At 34.5% G+C, this 23,688-nt stretch overlaps 1 protein-coding gene across 1 annotated transcript in view; it reads left to right on the top strand.

Moving 5' to 3' along the window:
- si:dkey-225n22.4 (collagen alpha-1(XXI) chain) overlaps positions 1-23,688 on the top strand; it is a 68,500-nt gene that overhangs the window by 27,678 nt on the left and 17,134 nt on the right. The window contains exons 14-19 of the mRNA XM_048175023.1: positions 147-194; positions 463-516; positions 705-758; positions 15,196-15,249; positions 22,966-23,010; positions 23,163-23,216. Coding sequence (XP_048030980.1) covers positions 147-194; positions 463-516; positions 705-758; positions 15,196-15,249; positions 22,966-23,010; positions 23,163-23,216 — 309 coding nt within the window. The remainder of the gene's footprint in view (positions 1-146; positions 195-462; positions 517-704; positions 759-15,195; positions 15,250-22,965; positions 23,011-23,162; positions 23,217-23,688) is intronic.

The following is a 23,688-nucleotide window of genomic DNA, read 5'->3' as shown; positions in this document are numbered from 1 at the left end:
GAGAGAACATGGCTGACGTCGGCCAGAGATGTTTTATACACACTGTATTCAAACTAGACATATAGCAAATGGAGAAGAGCCAAAACGACAAAAAATACCAAGCAAAAATCTACTTTTGTGTAAAACATAATGCGTTTTTGTTTCAGGGAGCATCGAGACCAAATATTGGTACTGCTGGATTGCCAGGAAAAAAGGTTCTAGATTTTTTCAATAAGAATAAATGAATATTACAATGGAATGTAAAATTACTAGTAAAATTGAAGTATCATGTCAAGATGCATCATAGCAATGACAGTTTGAAAGAAAGTGTTCTTAATTTCATTTTTTAAATATTATTTTATTTTATCTATTTAAATACTATATTCTGCTCTAAAGAAATAAGCAGTTAAAAGGGCTTATTTGTATATTTGTATGCTGTCATAAGCATTTATGATATTAATCGTCACATGCATTTTTTAACAGGGAGAGCAGGGGGAGAAAGGAGAACAAGGACCTCCCGGAGAGCCTGGTCCAATGGTAATGTTGTGTAATCTTATTCGACAACAATGATATTTGACCAAACTTTTGCTCTGTTTTGCACAGAATACACACATTTGTATATATTTACGGAGCGATCAAGAGAAATACTAGTCATTGTGGTGTTACTGTACATGTTGGTAGAGAAATCTGGCTTGAGCTGCTGTAATATATTTGTGTTCCTTCAGGGGAAACCAGGAATCCCTGGGAACGATGGACCAGCCGGCCCTGCGGGATTAAAGGTCAGTCAATCTTCCTCAGAACAGACTCATGAACAACCATCACAAAACATAAAAACAGTCGTAGATCATCCACACAGTATTGAGAATCAAGGGTTCACAAACTTTTGAACGGGGTCATTTTAATAAATTCTGATATTTTTTAGTCTTGTGGACTATATGCAAACATCTTTTATGTAAAGGACAGTGCTAAATAAAAAATAACATGCATTTTGTATGATCTCTCTTATTTTGTTAACATTTTTTCACTGATTCTGCAAGAGGTTCGCATACTTTTCCATGCAACTGTATATCTTTTTTTTCCCCTCAGTGGCTCATACATTTTAGCAACGACTGTGAAATGTGCCCCAACTAACTCATCCAGAGTAATGCTACCAAAAATGTTGACTGAGACTCTTTATCATCATGACTCTCTGCGGTTGAGTGAATAAAAGATAGATACAATGATTTGGTTTCTGCTGTTTCTGGAAAAGCAGTTTTGTCCAATATAGTATAGCTCGTCTGTGCAGTTTGACACCCTTCCTGTTATTCTAATGAGGGGATCAGAAGTGTAATTCAGACGAGTCTCGTTCTGTGTGTGTGTGGGTTGGCAGCTATTGCACTAATGGCTCTCTTTTGTTGAAGTAGAGTTCACAATTGTCATGGTTAGTGTTAAACATGTGCTAGTTTCTGAAATCACAGCAACTTGCTGTACGTCCTTTAAAAGCGTAGCAGCCGTTGGTTTTTGAGCAGTTGTGCTACTTTTACTTTTTGCATTTTATTAAGTATAACCAAAGGCTTGTTAAGCATCATCTGTTCTTGCGGTTCTACTTAGATGCCACCAGAATAATAAATAAGGTGCATTTGCCTTGATATAGTTTCAAGGAACATTGCACCAGCTAATGGTTTACAGGAACTAAACAGACAGGCATTCTTTTACAGTCGTGTGTACTTCAGATGTACCTAATTACAGCTGGCAAGACAAAACAATCACTGTGTAAATGGACAAATCAGGATCATTTTTCCTCTAGAAATTAAGTTCAGACCAGTGTTTTGTCTGAAAAGTACTGCAATCTTGATTGAGCAAGACAAATGACTCTTTCCTGCAAATTAGACAAAGCGGATTGAAATCATCATCATTTTGCAGGAAACAGGAAATGTATATTTGACTTTCAGCTCCCAACCACTGCTGAGAGAAAATGTGAAAAATGTTCTTCGCATGGTTCCATTCAGAAATGTGTACGAAATAAATCGCTAAACCTAAATAATATGTCTACAAAGCTGTGGAATTTTAAAGAGGCCATTCATCATTCCATTGAAGCATATGCATAACATATACGTCATCATTCAAAAGGGCTAGTGAGATTTTTTTTTTTTTTTAAGAAATTAATATTTTTATCTATCAAAGATGCATTAAATTAATCAAAAGTGACAGTAAAGGCATTTATAATGTTATGTAAGATTCTATTTCAAATAAATGCTGTTCTTTTGAGCTTTATATTCATCAAAGAATCCTGAAAAATATAAACTGTGACAGTTTCCACAACTGTTTTCAACATTGATAATAATCATAAATGTTTCTTGAGCAGCAAATCATCATATCAGAATGATTTCTGAAGGATCATGTGACACTGAAGACTGGAGTAATGATGCTGAAAATTCAGCTTTGATCACAGGAATAAATTACACTTTACTATATATTCACATTTATTTTACATTGGAATACTTTTTCACAATTTTTACTGTATTTTTGATCAAATAAATGCAGCTTTGGTGAGCAGAAGAGACAAAAACAATAAAAATCTGACCCCAAAACTTTGAGCAGTACTTGAAGTTTGTAAAACATAAAATGTATGAATAAATAAAACAAAATATAAGAATCAAAAAACTTCTCCAGTAATAAAATCCTCTAATCAAGGGTCAGAGAATGTGATTAAATGCTTTAATCTTTTTTTTTAAATAATTAATCACATAAGATTAATGCTCTGAATTGAACAGTTCTAATGCAAATAAAGTTTCATGAGCAGTAAGGAACATTTATGACCAGTAAATTTCTCCTGCCATTGACACTGAAGTGAGTTTGTGGACCTGCGTGAATGTATTCCTCCTCTGCCAGAGACCAAAGCAATACTTAATCAGTGAAGACATAAATCAGTCTGAGTGACGGAGTAAAAACTCTGTTGGCACAAATGACAGCTGATTCTCTGTATATATACGCTCCAAACCTAATAGCACTTGGACTCGTGTTTGGATATCCACAAATAGACGTATACCTGAAATTCTAAATGATGCCTTTAAATGTAATGAAACAGCCTTTCATTTGAGTGAAAGAGATGATTGAAGTGCCCCTATTATGCTATTTTAAAGGTTTCTAATTTTGTTTATATGATTATCTTCCTCAGCGCTTTGATACACATGATACGGACAGTAACAATAGCATTGTTTTTCCAGAGAATATTCGAAAAGGATGGGTTTTGAGCGATCAAATCATGGACATATTGTTTAATCTGAACATGTATTCAGATGTCAAACTGTTGAGATCTAAATGTGTGCATGTTGTACTGTCAAACGTAATCTTCTTTCACGGCTACACCCTCGGCCTGCCGCACTTACAGCTGAATGCTGTCTGTTTTATGTAACACGCGGTGAGGCTTCAATTGAAGTTCAGGTTTAGTAGTAATGACATAATGCTTGTGTTTGTTCAGTCCACTGCTGTGAATGAGACTAATGTCCACCCTGCTGTCAGCCCATGCCGGTTTCCAATGCACACTAAGGAAATCATTGCTAAAAACTCTTTGAATCTGTCAACACATTTTCCCACTGGGCTGGCAGATGAATCTAAATGTTAGTTCTGCTTGCACATGCCGGGAATGGGCTGGTTAGACAATGCCAAGTTGCATGGTTTTCATTGGGAACGATTCAATCCACTTGTTTATTTTCTGTGTGCAGAATCTTATGCATGTTCTAACAGTATAAATAGTCAACAGATAGTGACAGCTGAAGCTTTAAATCTTAAGCACAAAGCATTTGTCTTTTGCAAACAACATTATGGAAATGATTTGGAAATCGCTTTATTTTTTCTTTTTCAACATTTGCATTCAATGCCTTTTTGCACTCCATACTGTAACTGTGATAATAGGATCATTTTTGTTAATTTTATCATTCTAACATCATACTATTTCTGGAATAACTGTTGGATGAACAAGTGAACATAATAAAACCACACTATTGTAGATTTAAGCAAGAGTCAGCTGTATAATAACAGTAGATTTTGTCCAAAAAACTGCATTCTCAGATCAAGATATATTTTTTAATTACAACATATAATAATGATTATAATTATTTATGAATTAAATTATGAAGTATTTATGTATTTTTATTATATTTATAGGCCTAATTAATTTAGAATTATATTTAAATGTATAATGACCAATGACATTTTGTTTGTAAGTTCTATTTAGGTGCAGGTTATAAATAATAAGCATAGAAGTTATACTTATATACTTATACTTATACTTATATATATATATATATAATATACACACACACACACACTACCGTTCAAAAGTTTGGGATCGGTAAGATTTTTAATATTTTTTTAAAATAAGTTTCGTCTGCTCACCAAGATTGCATTTATTTAATTAAAAATACAGTAAAAACAGTAATATTGTGAAATATTATTACAATTTAAAATAACTGTTTTCTATTGGAATATAATATAAAATATAATTTATTCCTGTGATCAAAGCTGAATTTTCAGCATCATTACTCCAGTCTTCAGTGTCACATGATCCTTCAGAAATCATTCTGATATGATGATTTGATGCTCAATAAACATTTATGATTATTTTCAATGTTGAAAACAGTTGTGTACTTTTTTTTCAGGATTCCTTGATGAATAGAAAGTTCAAAAGAACAGCATTTATCTGAAATACAAAGCTTCTGTAGCATTATACACTACCGTTCAAAAGTTTGGGGTCAGTAACAATTTTTATTTTTATTTTTTTGAGAAGAATTTAAAGAAATTAATTTTTTTTTTTTCCAGCAAGGATGCATTAAATCAATCAAAAGTGGCAGTAAAGACATTTAAAATGTAACAACAGATTATATTTCAAATAAACGCTGTTCGTTTGAACTTTCTATTCATCAAATAATCCTGAAAAAAAATATTGTACACAAATATTTTGTACAATTGTACACATTAAATGTTTCTTGAGCAGCAGATCAGCATATTAGAATGATTTCTGAAGGATCTGAATTTTTAATTAAATAAATGCAGCCTTGGTGAGCAGACGAAACTTCTTCATAAAACATTAAAAATGTGTATAAATTATATATATATATATATATATATATATAATATTATTACATACACAAAGACACTGTTTGGGCATGCTTTATAGTTTCCTGGTCGTGATGTCACCCGCCTCTGACATCTTGTCACACCATTGGACTGATTTCACTCTTGCTTCACGCAGACCGTTTGCATAGCGTCAATCAAGACAGCATGAGATCCCTTGAAAGGGAACATTAGTTTACGTGCAAATGTCTTTTCTGTACAGTCAGCATCAAATGGTTCAGTTTACTGGATGCTGCTATGAAGTTTAACGCTCCAGGCTAGCAAACAGAGGGCTTCTCACTTTTTTGATTTTTAAAAATTATCCTGCGGTGTAACTCTTTAAACAAGCTCCTAACTTTAGTAGGAGAAAAATGTCCCAAGATAACCCCAAACTTGGTCGAAATCCTCCCCATTTCGGATTTCAGGACTGTTAAAAGACCACAAAAGCCTCCCCAGCTCCATATAAAGCTTCAGTCCCTGCGAGGGTCCTCTGGTCGAGAGTCGCTAGATAACCAGTCCTCTCTGGTTACTTTCATGTGGCCTTTGGGTTTTACTGCTGAGGTTTTACAGTTTTGGAGCGTCTCGAGCCCGTTTCAGAATCAAATCGCATACGGCACGTACGCACGCATGTAAACAAACACATGCGTTTATGTGTTGTGAGCTTCCACAGCCCTCACACGCGGCCAGCTATTATTCTGAAGGACTTTTGTCACAGCAAAAACATCTAAAAAATGAATTTAGTTTGTTGAATAGATGGTTAGAAAGACAGACAGACAGACAGAGAGATCTGTCAACTGCAAATATAGCTCTAGCATTTATTGCTAAAATGCTCTTATGTTCAGATTCAAGACTGCTAGAGTGCTTAAACCAGACCAGAAAATGCATAAACCATATGTGTGTACAGCTGGGTGGGATTGTTTTACAGTAAGAGCACAGTGTATAGGCCTAGTACTGTATTGTGAGTATGTGCTTGTCTACATGTAAGTGTTTGAAGATAATACCGTATGTATCGTGCAGAAAATTTCATGTTCTTGTATTTGCAACTCTTATGACTGTTAGTTCTGGTCCTCAAATTTGATTGGCCAAGAGAGATTTTCACTCCACTTGTGTGTGTTTGCTGGTTCCAGACAGATGCTCATAATAAAACATCTTGTATTAAAATCTTGTCTTCACTTGACACTTTTGCTGAAACACACTAGTCTGGATGGATATATATATTGTTTTAGCTGTGTATACACTTTACTCAGTGCTATAAAATACGCCCATTTAGGTCTTTTCTTCACCACAATAGTGCTTTATAAATGCACAGAAATGTTTAGTCTACTTCATGTTGCTGTCAGAATCACAGACCTGCTCTTTTTAAACACGCTGTAAATAAAGAAGTGTGAATAAATATAGATGTATGATGATTTATCAATAATATACAGATCTAAACCAGCATGTTTTAACTCCACTGACCTCCCAAGCTGGATAGTTTGTCCATATTTTGTACTGAACTCATTTTACAACTTTGAGGAGACAACAATGTTTTTGCCACCAATTTTACCACACATCCACACCATAGATTTACAGGAATATAAGTGATGCTTTGAGAAACTAGGCTCTGAAGTAGCCAACTTCTTTTATGTTTCTGGCACATCATACACCTGAAATTATATGTCTGAATCAATTTAGTCCAGAAACGCTGTGAAAATGTGGACAATTATATCAAAACCGACACCTCTGAGACACGAAAGTCTGTAATTCTGCAGTCGCGACGTCACGTGATTCTCAACTTTTTTGACTCAAAGTCCAGCACAATTTTCAAAGCCCCGAAGGTAAGGTACTTCTGCCAGTTTTCTGCTATAATTATGGCAGAACTGCTTGTTTTTAATCCTTTTTTTTTTAAAAAGAGAAACTGGAAAACAAACAGAAGCAATGCTTTTTTTTTTTTTTTTTTTTTCAAAAGAAAAAAAAAGTTAGGTTAAGTTAGTGAAGTTAAATTATTTTAATCGATTAACAAAAACACTAAAATGAATTAAGAACCGTTGGTTTAGATCCAACAGAATTAGTACAGAAATTAAAGGAATTGTTCACTATGAGCGTGTCATAAAAGTGGCCCAAATATTATAAGTGTTTGAAAGTCAAATGTTATAGATATGTGTGAGGAACAGACCAGCTATTCGCTGTGGGTTGACCTGGAAATGGATTTGTAAATGAATTATTCCAGTCTGGGTTTTTGAACCGGATTCATAAAGGATCTGACTGGGTTGCAGGCGCAGCTGCCGCCGACTAAAGACTAGTCATTGATTTATGATACTAGTCACACTTTTATGATATTAATATACGGCATACTGGGGGTGGCATTTGAAAATGGTTTGAATTTCAGGGCTGAGAAAGAATATTATACACTAAAAAATGCTGGGTTTAAACAACCCAAGTTGGGCTGAAAATGGACAAACCCAGCAATTGGGTTGATTTAACGTATAGGTTTTATTTAACCCAACTATTGTTTAAAAATTACTGTATTGTTGCTTAAAGTGTATCTTTGCAAGCTAAAAGACAGGACATGACCCTGATGTACAAACCACTGACTGCAGTGTTGACCGAAGGTCAGAATGAACAAATGATCAAACAGGGAACGTAGAGAAAGACCCTTTGGATCGATGAACTTCAAATTATGGAGCTGGCAGATTTGTTTTAGGCATATATCTGTGCTCATGGACAGCGCATATACTGTCAGTATTTACAGTATTATCAGATACATCATTTAGACCTGTGATTCTGTTGATTGAAAAGAACCAGGAATGCCAGAGGGTTTAAAGCCAGAAATGTGTAGCTTGTTCTTTGTTTTTGTCTAACATCTGGTTATAATGTGATACTGATGTGATTGCTGTGGGTGGAGTGGGATGACTTGCTATGGGAAACTGTGTTGCTAAGCAATATCACATCCATGTAAAAACCTCTTATTTTAGTTCACACACTCTATTTTGATAGGCTTTCTGTAGATTTTAAGAACAGTTATCTACTTAGTATTTTGCACATAATTGTCCATATGCACGGACTTCCACAATAATATAATAATATAATCCAGGTGAAATGTCACTTGTTGGTGTGTCTGTATCTTCAATGTCCTGATGTCCCTTTAACAGCATCAATAGTGTAATACTTAGTTTATAATCAGAATATAGTCACTTAAATAGTCAGGCCTAGTGTTAATTTAGTTATTCAAACGTAAGACGACATGAAAAAAGATGTGTCTCTCAATGCTCAATTCGACCATCAGTTTTAACACTTTCATGTGAAAAAAAGCATCAACACACTGTAAATGAAAGATTTATTGTGCACTTTAGTTAGATTCATTGAATAAAATGTGAGTTTTCACAAGTGTGCTGAAATCATTGATCTTGCGCTGCACTGACTGACAGCTGCTGTGATTATAAAGAGAGAGACTTTTCACAAGAAAAGTTATTGTTTTTCATGAGATGTTGTGAGTACTTCATACTTCACCTTGACAAAATGTCTTTTAAACCTAGTGATTTTATAATGTTTAATATTTATTCAAAAGCGAAACTGAGTGAAAAACTATTACAGGAAATGGCTAATATGAGCCAATAAATGCTCCTCTGCTGCCATCTGATGGTTATAATTAATGTAAATAATGTTTTTGGTCATCACATTAAAAATAACATTTGAAGTGCTGGAAAACATTGCATGTGTGTGTCTAATTACAGACACTGCGTTTCTTATTCAAATGTTCCTATTAGCTTCGTCTTTATTGCAATCAATAAAACTGTTTATTGGCAAATTAGGCAAGTGTGATAACTGCATTAAATACAACATTAAAAAGTGAAACATTGATGGTTTGGTAACACTTTAGTATAGGGAACAATATTCACTATTAACTACAACTTTTGCCTCAATTAACTCTTAATTTACTGCTTATTAATAGTTAGTAAGGTAGTTTTTGTAGTGATTAAGTTCAGGTTTTAGGTAGGATTAAGGGATGTAGAATATGGTCATGCAGAATAAGGCATTAATATGTGCTTTACATGTACCAATAAATATCCAATTTACTAGTAATATGCAAGCTAATAAGCAACTAGTTAAAAGTGAAAATTGAACCCTAAAATAAGCGAGTACAGAATGATCAGCTAACAGTTCACCGGAAATGCCCAAGTTGGCTTAAAGCGGAGGTCGGCAACCCGCGGCTCTAGAGCCGCATGCGGCTCATTAGCGCCCCCCTAGTGGCTCCCTGGAGCTTTTTCAAAAATGTATTAAAATGGAAAAAATATATATTTTTTGTTTTCATATGGTTTCTGTAGGAGGACAAACATGACACAAACATTCTTAACGTTTTTCAATGCTGTAAAAATGTGTATAATAAATATTAAATTTCAACATTTCTGTCAACGAAGATTTGCGTCATAGCCATCGACGTCACTTTCCCGCCGAAAGCGCGCTCCCTCAGCTGGACTGATTGGCAAAAGAACCTGCTGCGTGACTGGATTTAATAGGGGAAACTGTGAAAACGCGAGTAAAAACAAACGAATTACACTAAAGGTTGGACTCGAAAGTGTTTCTTACAACTTGTCAAATAAACCTAATCCAAGGATATTGACATGCAGCCAGGAGTTGTGTTTCCTGACATTTATATGTGCCTGATTTGACGCCGAGGAAATACATAAAGCAAATCTGCCTGTGAATATTTTATATAACTACAATATAGGTTACTTAGGTTTAAATCCGCGTAATTACTTAACGTTATATCAATGTTATATATATCGTCATAATGTCCATCCCTAAAACATAGTTTTATAGTATAGTTTTTGTCAGTGTTTATTTTAAAACGCACAATTATGCAGAATATAAGATGGAAAATATTTAATAGATGATTTGTCAACATAATATATAACAATACAATATATATGGAATGATTTTACCTCAAAATCCAACAATTTGACACAAAATGATAACTGCAAATCCATGTTTCTCTGCTGGAGTCCAGCTGTTTCTGTGAATGGCACCGATCCATTTGCTTCTTTTTTCTGTAGCTTTCAGAAGTTTTTAAATATATATCTCGGGAATACCTCATTATGTATTTGTAGCCTACTTAGTCATTTTGATAGTAGGCTATATAGCTAATATACACTTACAGCCTGTGTTGCCTTCAAATAAGGCTTATATAAGGCTTTTAATTTTTTGCGGCTCCAGACAGATTTGTTTTTTGTTTTTTTGGTCCAATATGGCTCTTTGAACATATTGGGTTGCCGACCCCTGGCTTAAAGAAAAGCAGGAAGTAACTGTGCATATGTTCAATTAGTGGTTTTTGTTAAAGAAAACAAACTTTAGTCCATATTTTAGGGTTACAGACATGAACAAACTTCTCACCCTAAATTGTAAACTTTCTGTATGTTATTTGATCACACACAACATCGGATAAACATTCCTCCAGCTTCATTTTGTGCAAAATTCCAAAAACTGACCTATACATAAAATTCACTGCAGTTTCCAGCTGAAATAAACACTAGAGGCAGTAAAACACAAACAAGTTTTATTCCTGTTTACACAAATGGCAGATTGTCGATTTATAAAGACTTATTTTCACTTAGTTTCTTCCACAATACCACATTCTGACCTTAAAACACTTTTACCATAGTGCATGATTTGTAAATTGATACGTTTGGCTTTTCTGATATTGTAAACTTGCTCAATAGCTCATCTGATACACTTACGATGCGAAACGCTCGGGTACGAGTCCCGTGAAACACAAGTCACGATAAAAGAGCTTGTAGAAGCAGCTAAACTGTCTTGGTTGCTTCATCAAGTGTTTTATCTCACATTTGCTTTTGCTTTCGGTCTGGTTTAGTGTAGGTGCTGCATTCATTTCAAATGCAAATCATTTTGCGGCACTCACCGGACATTTCATCTCTGAACTGCCGCGATACCAACAACAGTGTACGTAAAAAACATTGCCAGATTTGCATTCGCCTGTCTGAGATAAAGCTGAGCACACTTTTAGCACCAATCACTGCACATTTTACTTTGAAACGTGCAAGAAGTGACGTAATATAATTTTGCACAGGCATGTTTTTCCAATGTGTGTTGAAAATGAATGATAACTCAAGGCTTATACACAGCAAAATCCCCAGAGTTAAATCAACTCTGCTCAGAGTACATATAGTCCCTCTCTAAATAGTGTTAAAGTAACACTAAAGCAGAGTTAAAGTTAATGAGATAATTAAGCAATTAATTAAATGATGATTGTGCATTAGTGATGAACGCCTGCTGTTAACAAGCAGAATCACTGAAGAAAAGAGAAACACAAGAACTACAACTGACTTCAGTCACAGCCTTATTAATTGCTTAATTATCTCATTAACTTTAACTCTGCTTCAGTGTTACTTTAACACTATTTAGAGAGGGACCATATGTACTCTGAGCAGAGTTGATTTAAAAGAAAGCATTTATAGTACATACATGGATGATGTTTTGATGTCTAGCCATCCTGCATGTGTTAAAGCTGGACATACATTAGTGGGATGGACTGTGTAGTTTTGTGTCTGAGACATCTTTTCCACAAACTGCATGCTTTGAATGTTTGTTCACCATAGAACATGTTTTATGTTGCCAAACACACCTACAGATGTCAGGCCAGAGTTGAAGTAGTTATTGGGTCCAGCTCCAGGCCACCGCAGTCCACCTTTGTGTTTTCTCTTTCAGTCTCGCTGCTCTTCTAATGAACGGTTTGCTTGCTTAGATGTTTTTATATGTCCTGGAAGGCCAAGCTCTTAGTTTCTCTTTCTCCCGGCCTTTCAAACCGCTTCAAAAAGCCGGAGTGTTAGTGAGTGTACTTGAAGCTTTCATGGAGGGCAAATATTTGATCTTTACTTAAGGGGAATGTCTGTTGAACAGGATGCCTGCCTCCTCTACACCTGCACTAATGCAGATCAAAATCTGCTCTTCACAAATGCAGTTAAATAAGAGAGCAATATTTTGTGTTGTTTACAGTAGAAATGCACTGTTAAAAATAAAGGTTCGTCGATGGTTCCATGAAGAACCGCACAGAAGGTTCTTTACAGTGAAAATTATTAAAGGTGCCCTAGAACCAGTTTTTAAAAGATGTAATATAAGTCTAAGGTGTCCCCTGAATGTGTCTGTGAAGTTTCAGCTCAAAATACCACATAGATTTTTTTTTAAATTGATTTTTTAACTGCCTATTTTGGGGCATCATTAACTATGCACAGATTCAGGCTGCGTCCCCTTTAAATCTCGTGCTCCCCGCCCCCGAGCTCTCGACTATAATACAGTGCATAAACAAAGTTCACACAGCTAATATAACCCTCAAATGGATCTTTACAATGTTCGTCATGCATATTGCATGCATGCGTCGGATCATGTAAGTATAGTATTTATTTGGATGTTTACATTTGATTCTGAATGAGTTTGATAGTGCTCCGTGGCTAAAGCTAACATTACACACTGTTGGAGAGATTTATAAAGAAAGAAGTTGTGTTTATGAATTATACAGACTGCAAGTGTTTAATAATGAAAATAACGACAGTCTTGTCTCCGTGAATACAGTAAGAAACGATGGTAACTTTAACCACATTTAACAGTACATTAGCAACATGCTAACGAAACATTTAGAAAGACAATTCACAAATATCACTAAAAATATCATGATATCATGGATCATGTAAGTTATTATCGCTCCATCTGCCATTTTTCACTATTGTTCTTGCTTGCTTACCTAGTCTGATGATTCAGCTGTGCACAGATCCAGACGTTAATACTGGCTGCCCTTGTCTAATGCCTTGAACATGAGCTGGCATATGCAAATATTGGGTCGTACATATTAATGATCCCGACTGTTATGTCACAGTCGGTGTTATGTTGAGATTCGCCTGTTCTTCAGAGGTCTTTTAAACAAATGAGATTTATATAAGAAAGAGGAAACAATGGAGTTTGAGACTCACTGTATGTCATTTCCATGTACTGAACTCTTGTTATTCAACTATGCCAAGGTAAATTTAATTTTTGATTCTAGGGCACCTTTAAAATGTTCTTCACAATATCCACATACACACTACAGCTAAATTCGATTGTCAGTTCACCATTTAGTGCTTAATCCTGTTCTGTTCACACACAGTTCAGTCATTTACAGGAGTGACAACTGCATTCCACCTCTGAATGAACTCCTGAAAAATGCAGGTATAGTGACAATTGCATTTACATGAGAGCCACTCTTTGTGAAGATGCACAAGCAAAACATGACGCCTCTGTCGACTGTGATTTAGTTAAAATTGCTGAACAGAATGAGTCTTTTGACGCTGTAATATTTCTTTGGTCAGAATATTGGACACCAAACACGCAAGACGCCAGGATGTTGCCATGGTGTCAGTTATCGCATGCAGTTTTGGGAGTGAGTCGTGTTCCGTACACACACACGGAACGATTCACTCCCGGCATTTAAATGCAGTTGATATAAATAAATAAATAAAAGTGAAGCCAAACATTTTTAAGACAAGAGACATTTACTGTACATCACATAAGACATTAGATAAGGCATTTTACACTTTTTAAACTTATCCCTTTAAGGATGTTTATTTTTTGTACACTTATTAGCAGCATAAATCTAAAACATTTATTAAGGACTATGCTTCAAAAAAAAAAAAAAAAAAATAAATAAATAAATAAATAAATTATATATATAATATATATATATATATATATATATATATATATATATATATATATATAAAAGCTAGAAAAATAAGAAAAACCATTTTTAATCACAATTTTGCGTTTAAATTTAATTTATTTTAAGAATATTTTTGAATACATTTTTTACTAGAAAAAACACAGCAAAAATACTAATTATTTTGTGCAATTATTTTGTGCAGTGTTGCATATATGAAAATATATCCTGAATTATGTTTATTTTTCTGATTTTTTTTATTTTATTTTATTTTTGTATGCATGTCTAACATAATTTAGTGAGGATAATGCTTCAGAATATATATAAAATAAATGTATAAACGGGGTCCAAAACTAAACTTCATAAGAAAATATGTCTTGTCTTGTACAGTTTTGCTTCTCAATTACTCAATTACGTCTTGTTTTTATATATTTAAAGAGCTGGTTGTTTATGATTTCACTTTTTAACTTTAGTTAGTGTGTAATGTTGCTGTTTGATCATAAACAACATCTGCAAAGTTACGACGCTCAAAGTTCAATGCAAAGAGAGATATTTTCTTTTACAGAAATCACTTTTTAAGGACTGCAACAAACGGCTGGTAGGGACTACAACAAGCTTCTTCCTGGGTTAGTGACATCACAAACTCTAAAATTTACATAAACCCCGCCCCCAGTTTCATTCTAAAAGTTGTAACTTCTTCCTGAGTCTCTCCATCAGTGTCGACTCCGGTTTGAACAATGTAAGGCTGAACACCGTTACTGACAATCCTCATTTTGGCTGCGTGAGATTCTCCAGCTTTGTTGTTGTTGAGCTGTTAAAGCTCCGCCCTCTTCTGAAAAGTGGAGCTCATTTGCATTTAAAGGGACACACACAAAAACGGCGTGTTTTTGCTCACACCCAAATAGGGGCAAATTTGACAAGCTATAATAAATGATCTGTGGGGGATTTTGAGCTGAAACTTCACAGACACATTCTGGAGACACCAGAGACTGATATTACATCTTGTGAAAAGTCCATTTTAATATATTTTGATATATTTACTGGAAAACAAGACGACATACTGATGTGTTATGTATTTATGCATCTTAGTAGTGTATCATATACTAAACCCTAAGAACATAGAAAAGACAGACAAGCGGTTGTCAAGTACAGCACTGCCAGCTTGTTTTGCAGTGAAAGGCTCTGTTTTATGTGTCCAGTGAGATCTGGCACTCTGCAAGAAAACAAACACAAAGCCACTTTAATATAAAGTCATATTCTCTGTTCACTTCCGAATATGTTTCTCGTTCAACTACAAACCCTTTATGGAGCATTAACTTTTTTCTGAGAGTGTTTTTAAACTTGTTACTCATCTTAAAAGTGATTGTGAGTGCCACAGTTAAACAGTTTCAGATCTGAAGAGTGAATTGTTGATCAACACATCTGTTGTGTCTGTTCCTCAGGGAGAGAAAGGAGACGTCGGGCTGCCGGGCGCAGATGGACCACAAGGTGTTCCAGTGAGTCGCTTCTGCTCTTCCTCCTCTTTTATCCTGTCTAACAGAAGCTGCATTTGTTAAATATATGTCACATGTATTAAAATGCAGTTCAATACCAGATTTTTAATCCAAACAAACATGTTGACTGAGTCCTTTATAATTATCAGTGTCAAAAACCTGACAATCCCTTTGCATTGCTTCCATAAAGTACTGTAATAGGGTCCTTAAAAGTCCTAAATTCAGCTGTACCAAATTTAAGGTCATACAAAATCTTAAATTATATAAGAATAATCTTAACGTGGAAGTTTTGGGGCAGCTGTGGCCTAATGGTTAGAGAGTCACTTTCACTTCAATTATAATTTCAAGAGGTGTTAAATTTGGGGACGGGAATCGTGATATGGCTTAAGGTGGTTATTAAACTTCAAAAGGCGATGATTTAAGGAAATTAATGAGAATGCTTCATGTTTTTACAGTAAAAATGTGTCGCTGTCGCACCTTCTACAGGCTCGTGGTTTCAGAGTGCTTCGCAATCAAAGAATACCACAGATATACTGATGAATGATGACCATGTTTAATTTGTGGTGTTTTTAATGGTGTTAATGTCATATCGCAAACTTATTGCATTTCTAAAAAGCGCAGCTGTGTTTTTGATATTCCATAAGCGCCACCTACTGTCAGAGAGTGAAACTGCATTTTCATTCAGCCGGTGGTTCGAAATAAGAAGCTAATGTGCATTCTTAAAAACTAAACATAATAAGATAATAACATGTTTTAAGAATAAGATAAACATAGTGGTGACAGAAACATAGTGGTAACAATTGGAGGAAAAACCACAGAATTAGAGAAAAATGTTTTGTTGTGCTTTTGGTATCAGAATCTTTATTTTTATAGAATAGCGTTGTTGAAGATGCCATTTGAAGCTAAACAGAGACGTTTATGTTGCAAGTCACAGACTGGCCTGATGAAGCCTGCAATGATTAGTCTAATTATATTAAAGCATGAATTTGATGTAAACACTATAATATTCACATATGCAGTTCATAAGAGACATACATTTACAGTTACAGAATTAAATAATATTTAAACCTATATCATTTTACATAGATAATTTTTAAACTTCTGGTGCTGTTCACGTGTTGGTCAAAAATGACAGATTTTTCAATGAAATGAATTACAATATTTTAGTCTGATAATGTTTAAAACAGTTTGTATTTTTAGGGGATTTTATGGTACTAACTTATATTTACGCTGTAGTTATAATCCATTTAATGACTTTTTAAAGCATAGACCTGAAAATGAAATTTCCAACTTAAACTGTCATACATTTTGAATGCTTTAATTTTGGTCTCTTTTTAAAGACGACACTTGGCAAATTATTTCTGAAGAGAAAAATGTATTAAAAAGTTAACTTAAATTTACAGAATTTTATGTTTTTTGTTATGAAAAATGCACATAAAATACTTTTTTTAATTTTTTATGAAATATATATTTTAAAGAATGCGTTTTACTCTAAAACTGCAAGAAAATCGAAGCCATAATTCTAAATAAGTTGTGTTCCAAATTTTAGGTTGACATCACAAAAAATTATTTTTCAGTAAGAGTTTGTTTGGCCGCAGTACCAAATGTTTCCACTAGATGTTCATTTCTAATGAGCTCATTTTTTACCACGAGGAGTACAAGTGTGACTATTTTTTTTCAGGACCTTCACATAGCAAGTGACAAAACTTTTACCAATTTTTGTACTATTCCGATGAATAAAAATGTCATTAAAGAAAAAAAAAAAAAAAAAAAAATTTTTTTGGTCACCAGAGGGTTAAACATATCTTATAATGTTTTTATCTCACAATTCTGACTTTTTTTTTGCATTTGCATTTGCGTTTGCATGTTTATATCTCCCAGTTCAGACTTTATAACTCACAATTTGTGAGTTTATATCACAATTCTGAGAGGAAAAAAGTCAGAATTGCGGGATATATATTTGCAATTCTGAGGAAAAAAGACAGAATAATGAGTATATCTCACAATTCTGCTTTTCCATCTAAGAATTGAGAGATAGAAACTTTTGCATCATCGCTCTTTGCAAACACAAAATAGGTCTATAAGAATTTATAATTTTGACTTATCCCATTTCTTTACCATTTTATAAATTTGTTTTGGTCAAAACCTGTATCATGTGAACTAGTGTTATATTACTCTACCCACCCATATAATATTATATTTTATTTATAAAGCCTTAAATTTGATTGTAAAAACTCTAGAGCCCCTGAGTAAAGAAAAGACTGTAGAATCTAGAATGAGAGTAAAGCCCTGCATCAGCCGCAGTGTTTACAGATATACGGCTGCGATGGAGAGAGAGCCAGCATGACTCTACAACAGTTTCCATGTCAAAACATCCTGCTCATTTGACAGAAAAATATTTATTTTATTTGAGTCTGTGGCAGTTCAGCATCCTCCACAGAACTCTCACACTGTAGAACAGGTTACAATTCAATTCCACATTACAGCCTCAGATGTGGGCAGCTTTACATCTGTAGTCAATTTGCATTAGCTTTGTTTGCATGCTTAAATGAGAGAAAAATGGATTTTATATTTGATCTACATCTGAGTTCAATCCATACATGCAGTGGAGAGTAAGTAATTGCATGTGCAATGAGCATCCAGCCTCAGTGGAGAGTAGAAACTGGCAGCAGAGCACCAAAATATACAAGCCTGGTTTGCTTGTTAATGTCGCCCACACACTTAATAAAGAGTCCCTCTCAACACAGCCTCAAACCTCACGAGGAGCACGGACACACTTCATATCATGAGGCATTGTGTTCCTTCATATGGGATTATTCAATAATAAGGGTGAATCTCACAATATATTTTCTATATATATACAGTACAGTCCAAAAGTTTGGAAACACTAAGATTTTTAATGTTTTATAAAGAAGTTTCGTCTGCTCACCAAGGCTACATTTATTTAATTAAAAATACAGTAAAAAACAGTAATATTGTGAAATATTATTACAATTTAAAATAACTGTGTACTATTTAAATATATTTGACAAAGTAATTTATTCCTGTGATGCAAAGCTGAATTTTCAGCATCGTTACTCCAGTCTTCAGTGTCACATGATCCTTCAGAAATCATTCTAATATGCTGATCTGCTGCTCAAGAAACATTTATGATTATTTTCAATGTTGAAAACAGTTGTGCACTTTTTTTTTCAGGATTCCTTGATGAATAGAAAGTTCAAAAGAACAGCATTTATCTGAAATACAAAGCTTCTGTAGCATTATACACTACCGTTCAAAAGTTTGGGGTCAGTAAGAATTTTTATTTTTATTTTTTTGAAAAGAAATTAAAGAAATGAATACTTTTATTCAGCAAGGATGCATTAAATCAATCAAAAGTGGCAGTAAAGACATTTATAATGTTACAAAAGATTAGATTTCAGATCAACACTGTTCTTTTGAACTTTCTATTCATCAAGGAATCCTGAAAAAAAAGTACACAACTGTTTTCAACATTGAAAATAATCATAAATGTTTCTTGAGCAGCAGATCAGCATATTAGAATGATTTCTGAAGGATCATGTGACACTGAAGACTGGAGTAACGATGCTGAAAATTCAGTTTTGCATCACAGGAATAAATTACTTTGTCAAATATATTTAAATAGTACACAGCTATTTTAAATTGCAATAATATTTCACAATATTACTGTTTTTTACTGTATTTTTAATTAAATAAATGTAGCCTTGGTGAGCAGACGAAACTTCTTTTAAAAACATTAAAAATCTTTTGGACTGTACTGTATATTAAGACTGCATTGTCATCATTCTCAGTGGTGATTTTCATAACTGTATTATTTGTAAAATAAATAAGTCCACTACATTTTTTTTTTATTCAAATGAATTTTTTTATTCAGTAATGATGCATTAATCTGATCAAAAGTCACAGTAAATACATTTATAATGTTATAAAAGATTATATTTCAAATAAATGCTGTTCTTTTGAACTTTCTATTCATCAAAGAATCCTAAAAAATAAAATGTATTTGTGTAAAATGTAAAATGTGTTTTCCACAAAAATATGAAGATGTTTATAACATTGATAATAATCATAAATGTTTATTGAGCAGCAGATCAGCATATTAGAATGATTTCTGAAGGATCATGTGACACTGAAGACTGGAGTAATGAAGCTGAAAATTCAGCTTTGATCACAGGAATAAATTACAATTTACTGTATATTCACATAGAAAACAGATGATTTACATTATAATAATATTTCACTATTTTTGATCAAATAAACTCAGCCTTAGTGAGCAGAAAAGACTCTTTCAGGAACAATAAAAATCTTACTGACCCCAGAACATTGATTTAAAAAATAATTCAAGTGCTTATTTTTTATTTAAATATTGTCACAAAGCAAAAAAAAAAAAAAAATTCTGTCATTAATTACTCTTCCTCATGTCGTTCCACACCCTTAAAACCTTCGTTCATCTTCAGAACACAAATTAAGATATTTTTGATGAAATCCGAGACTCATCTATAGACAGCATTATTTTCTCGCCTCTTCATAACATTAAGGTTGATCCACTGCAGTCACATGACTGTTTTAACGATGTCTTTAGTTCCTTTCTGGACCTTGAAAGTGTTGATTATATTGCTGTCTATGGACGAGTCATAAACCTCTTGGATTTCATCAAAAATATCTTAAATTTGTGTTCTGAAGATGAACGAAGGTCTTACGGGTGTGGAACGACATGAGGGAGAGGAATTAATGACAGAAATTAAATTTTTGGGTGAACTAACCCTTTAAAGGCCTAAATATAGGCCTTGTTTTATTCATGCAAAATATTATTAATTCTTTTTCTCTTTTGATATTAATGTGCAATGTGACCCAAACACATGCTTGGCAGATTTTGTGAGAGTCACCCACATGTGGTTGCTTTACTAATTTCTGTTTTATAAATAATGATAAATATCCTGTGCCAGTAATGAGTTGCTTCGGCTGAATCAGTCAGTTATATTTGGACAATTTTGCTTTGCACTTGAAAGCATAACTGTGATTTGCTAATAAGTCATTTCCTGCTGCTAATCATTACATCTCAACCTGGAAAATTAACACTCAACTCATTTTTTCTCGTCAGGTGTGACACCTTTCATCTTGCATGTAATTACATTTACAGTCTCGCTCTCCTTCCTTCTGCAGTGTTTCCTCTCAAATTAAACCTCAGAAGTTTTTTTGATGTAATTCAGCTTCTCTGAAAGAAGAAGAGTCTTTGAGTGAAATGCGATCGATGGAGGCCGCTCACTATGAAATGACTCATTAAGGCTAGATAATATGCAGGCATCTCCATTTCAAAGCTGTGCGACTGTATTTTACCCTTGGTTGTATGATCTCTAGGGGCGGCTGAATCAAACGCGGACCTTGATGTTTCCTCCACACGTCTCTCAGCATTGCCGTTACAGGTGCCGGATCCGGTCACGTGCTTGTTATTCAGAGTTATGAAGCTACAGCAGAAGATTAATTGTTTTGCATGCAAACGTTTGGGCAACAAGCGCAGGTGCTGAAGCCATAGGAATGCTGTGATGCGGGACCCTCTGAAACTGAAGCCCACTTTGTTGCACGAGTGTTTCCTAGTGAAAGTTTCTCATCAGGGTTGTGGGAAGATGTTATCCAGTCTGTGGCAGGAAGGAAGAGGCGTTTGGTTCTCGCATTTCATTTTTGGAGTAAATAGTGGTCGTTTTTAAGTGTTAACAGAGCGTTCACTCGTCTGTGAAGGTATTTTTCATTTTCAACACACAAATGCACTAAAAAAAGCGACTTTTTCAAAGAGATCAGCTGATGTATGCTATTTAAATGTTTACGTTTTATGATACTTTAATGTAAAATATGTGATATTTTGTTGTATAAAAAGAGCTTTGGGGTACTTTTTAGCTAATTCTCAATTCCCATTGTTTTCATTGGTGATTCTTATTACCATAGTAGTATTATTTTTTTTTTTTTAATAAATAGATAAATGTATATAAATAATAAAGCAATTAAAAGTTATAAATGAAATATTTTGAGGTTTCTGAGGACCTTTTACAGGAGTACACATGTCAGCAGAATTGATCTTAAATCTTTAAATGATTTTCCTGTTCCATAAAATGCTAATTAATGTTATTTCATTGGACTCATTGGACCATTTTTTTCACCTGTTTTTTTTCCCCACATTGTAACACTGTGATGTTCCTGGTCAAAAATGGCCGGCCTACAAAAAATTGCTTATAAATCTCTCATTATGCCACATTATCACTAAATATTGGATTCAATCTTTTTGTCAGCTTGTTTTCTATTAATTCGGACAGGTTTTGTATTTATTTTTGGAACTGATTGATCGTAGGCCTCATTTATCTGAGCTTATGTACCTCATTTTTTGAGTGAAAAACATTATTTGTGCATAATTTTGTCAATTTTACCTAAAATATGAAAAATTTGCAATGTTTATCACACTAGTGTGCTTTAATGTTTAACCAGGAAATCTGTTTTGAAATGCTTTTATTTTGTACAAAATGGCACAAAGTCACACTCGTGATGTGCTTCATAATCAAAAATGACCGGCTTGCAGAAAAACTGCTTATAAATCACTCGTTACACTATTTTATCACCGAATATTGGATTCAATCTTTTTGTCAACTTGTTTTCTTTAAATTGGGACAGGTTTTGTGTTTATTTTTGAAACTGATTGAACGTAGGCCTTATTGATCTGAGCTTATATTGGTCAAAAATGACCCTCCATTGAAAATGAGTGTTCAGGAGCGTCAAAAATAAACACAAAACCTGTCTTAACTGAAAGAAAACAAGCTGACGACAAGACTGAATGCAATATTTGGTGAAAAAATAGTGTAACGAGTGATTTATAAGCCCAGTCATTTTTGACCATGAATCACATCACAAGTGTGACTTTGTGCCATTTTATACAAAATAAAAGCATTTTAAAACAGACTTCCTGGTTAAACATTAAAGCACACTAGTGTGATAAACAGTGCAATTTTTTCATATTTTAGGTAAAATTGACAAAATTATGCACAAGTAATGTTTTTCACTCAAAAAATGAGGTAGATAAGCTCAGATAAATGAGGCCTACGATCAATCAGTTCCAAAAAGAAATACAAAACCTGTCTGAATTGAAAGAAAAAAAGCTGACAAAAAGATTGAATCCAATATTTAGTGAAGTTGTGGCATAATGAGAGATTTATAAGCAATTTCATTTTTGACCGGGAGTGTTATAAAGAACATGATATTTTACAGACTTTTGAGGAACATGCTGGTGCTAACAGTGCAGTTTTTCTTTCATTTCTGTGCTTAATGACTCGGTCGTACTGTAAAACGAGGTGCATCTCTGACGCTTACTGGAGCCTCAAAGGAAGCAGATGGACGGAGGGACTTTGTAATGGATCTCAATTAAAGTCTTTCGGTGGACTAGAAAAACAGACACTGAAAATGTGCGAATGTCAGAGAGTCAATTGTGTCCTTTTTCTTGGCAGGCTACCATTTGAGCAATAGCTTTTCCAGAGCGTAGGATTAATTGAGTGGCATCCTGGTAATGCTGTAATAACAGTAACATGATGAATGATGGAATTACATCGGGCTCGATCCCGACTGTGTGCGAAACACAAGGTCATTAGCAACGCTTGTCCCGTCCGTCAGAGCGTTAGACGGTACATGAAGCGTGACGCTGACATATCTTGTCTTCTCCAGGGAATTCGTGGACTTCCCGGTGAAGCAGGAGAGAACGGAGCACAGGTATGAACATATATATATGTCAAGTTTCAAAGTGTCATTAATATATATATATAGGTTTATACAGTACATGTGCAACAAGATAATTTAACTGCCTTTAAAGCAGACCATCGCTGTGTCTTTAACTGTAACAAACTGAATCTTCGGGGGTTTAGGGTGTGAGAGGAGCAGCTGGGCAGAAAGGATCACCTGGACCGAGAGGACCTCCGGTGAGTAAACGTCCCGCTAGAATACATCAGGCGTACCTCTTTACCCTCTTATTGTGTCAGCTGACCCGTTAAAATTGGACACTTCAGAGAAATTGGATTGGATCGCGTCCCAGACAGCAGTAGAGCTGCTCATCAGATCCGCAGCTCAAAGCCAGAGAGGAGAAAGAGCAATTTGGACAGAGGTCAGGTGTTAAGCGATCGGCTAAACAATGTTAGGGTGACCTCTAAAGGCCAGAGCCAAACACTCGGCCTGCGTCAGAGGAAGTGCTGCTGCCACCTAGTGGTGTTTGAGACGTCATTACAGTTTTCACTAGGACATATCTCTCAATACCTGGGTTCTTACTGAATAAGACAGCAATTTAGAAATACCATACTAAGATATATTCTAAACCTAAAAAATGAAATCAAAACAATTAGATGTAGCTGAACACCTACATCTGTTAGTCTTTCATTTTCATTTCCATCTGTCGAA

The sequence above is a fragment of the Megalobrama amblycephala genome, linkage group LG22, assembly GCF_018812025.1.
Source record: "Megalobrama amblycephala isolate DHTTF-2021 linkage group LG22, ASM1881202v1, whole genome shotgun sequence".
NCBI classification, from domain to species: Eukaryota; Metazoa; Chordata; class Actinopteri; order Cypriniformes; family Xenocyprididae; genus Megalobrama; species Megalobrama amblycephala.
Note: the sequence above shows the minus strand (reverse complement) of the source record. Positions and strands in the feature narration are given on the sequence as shown.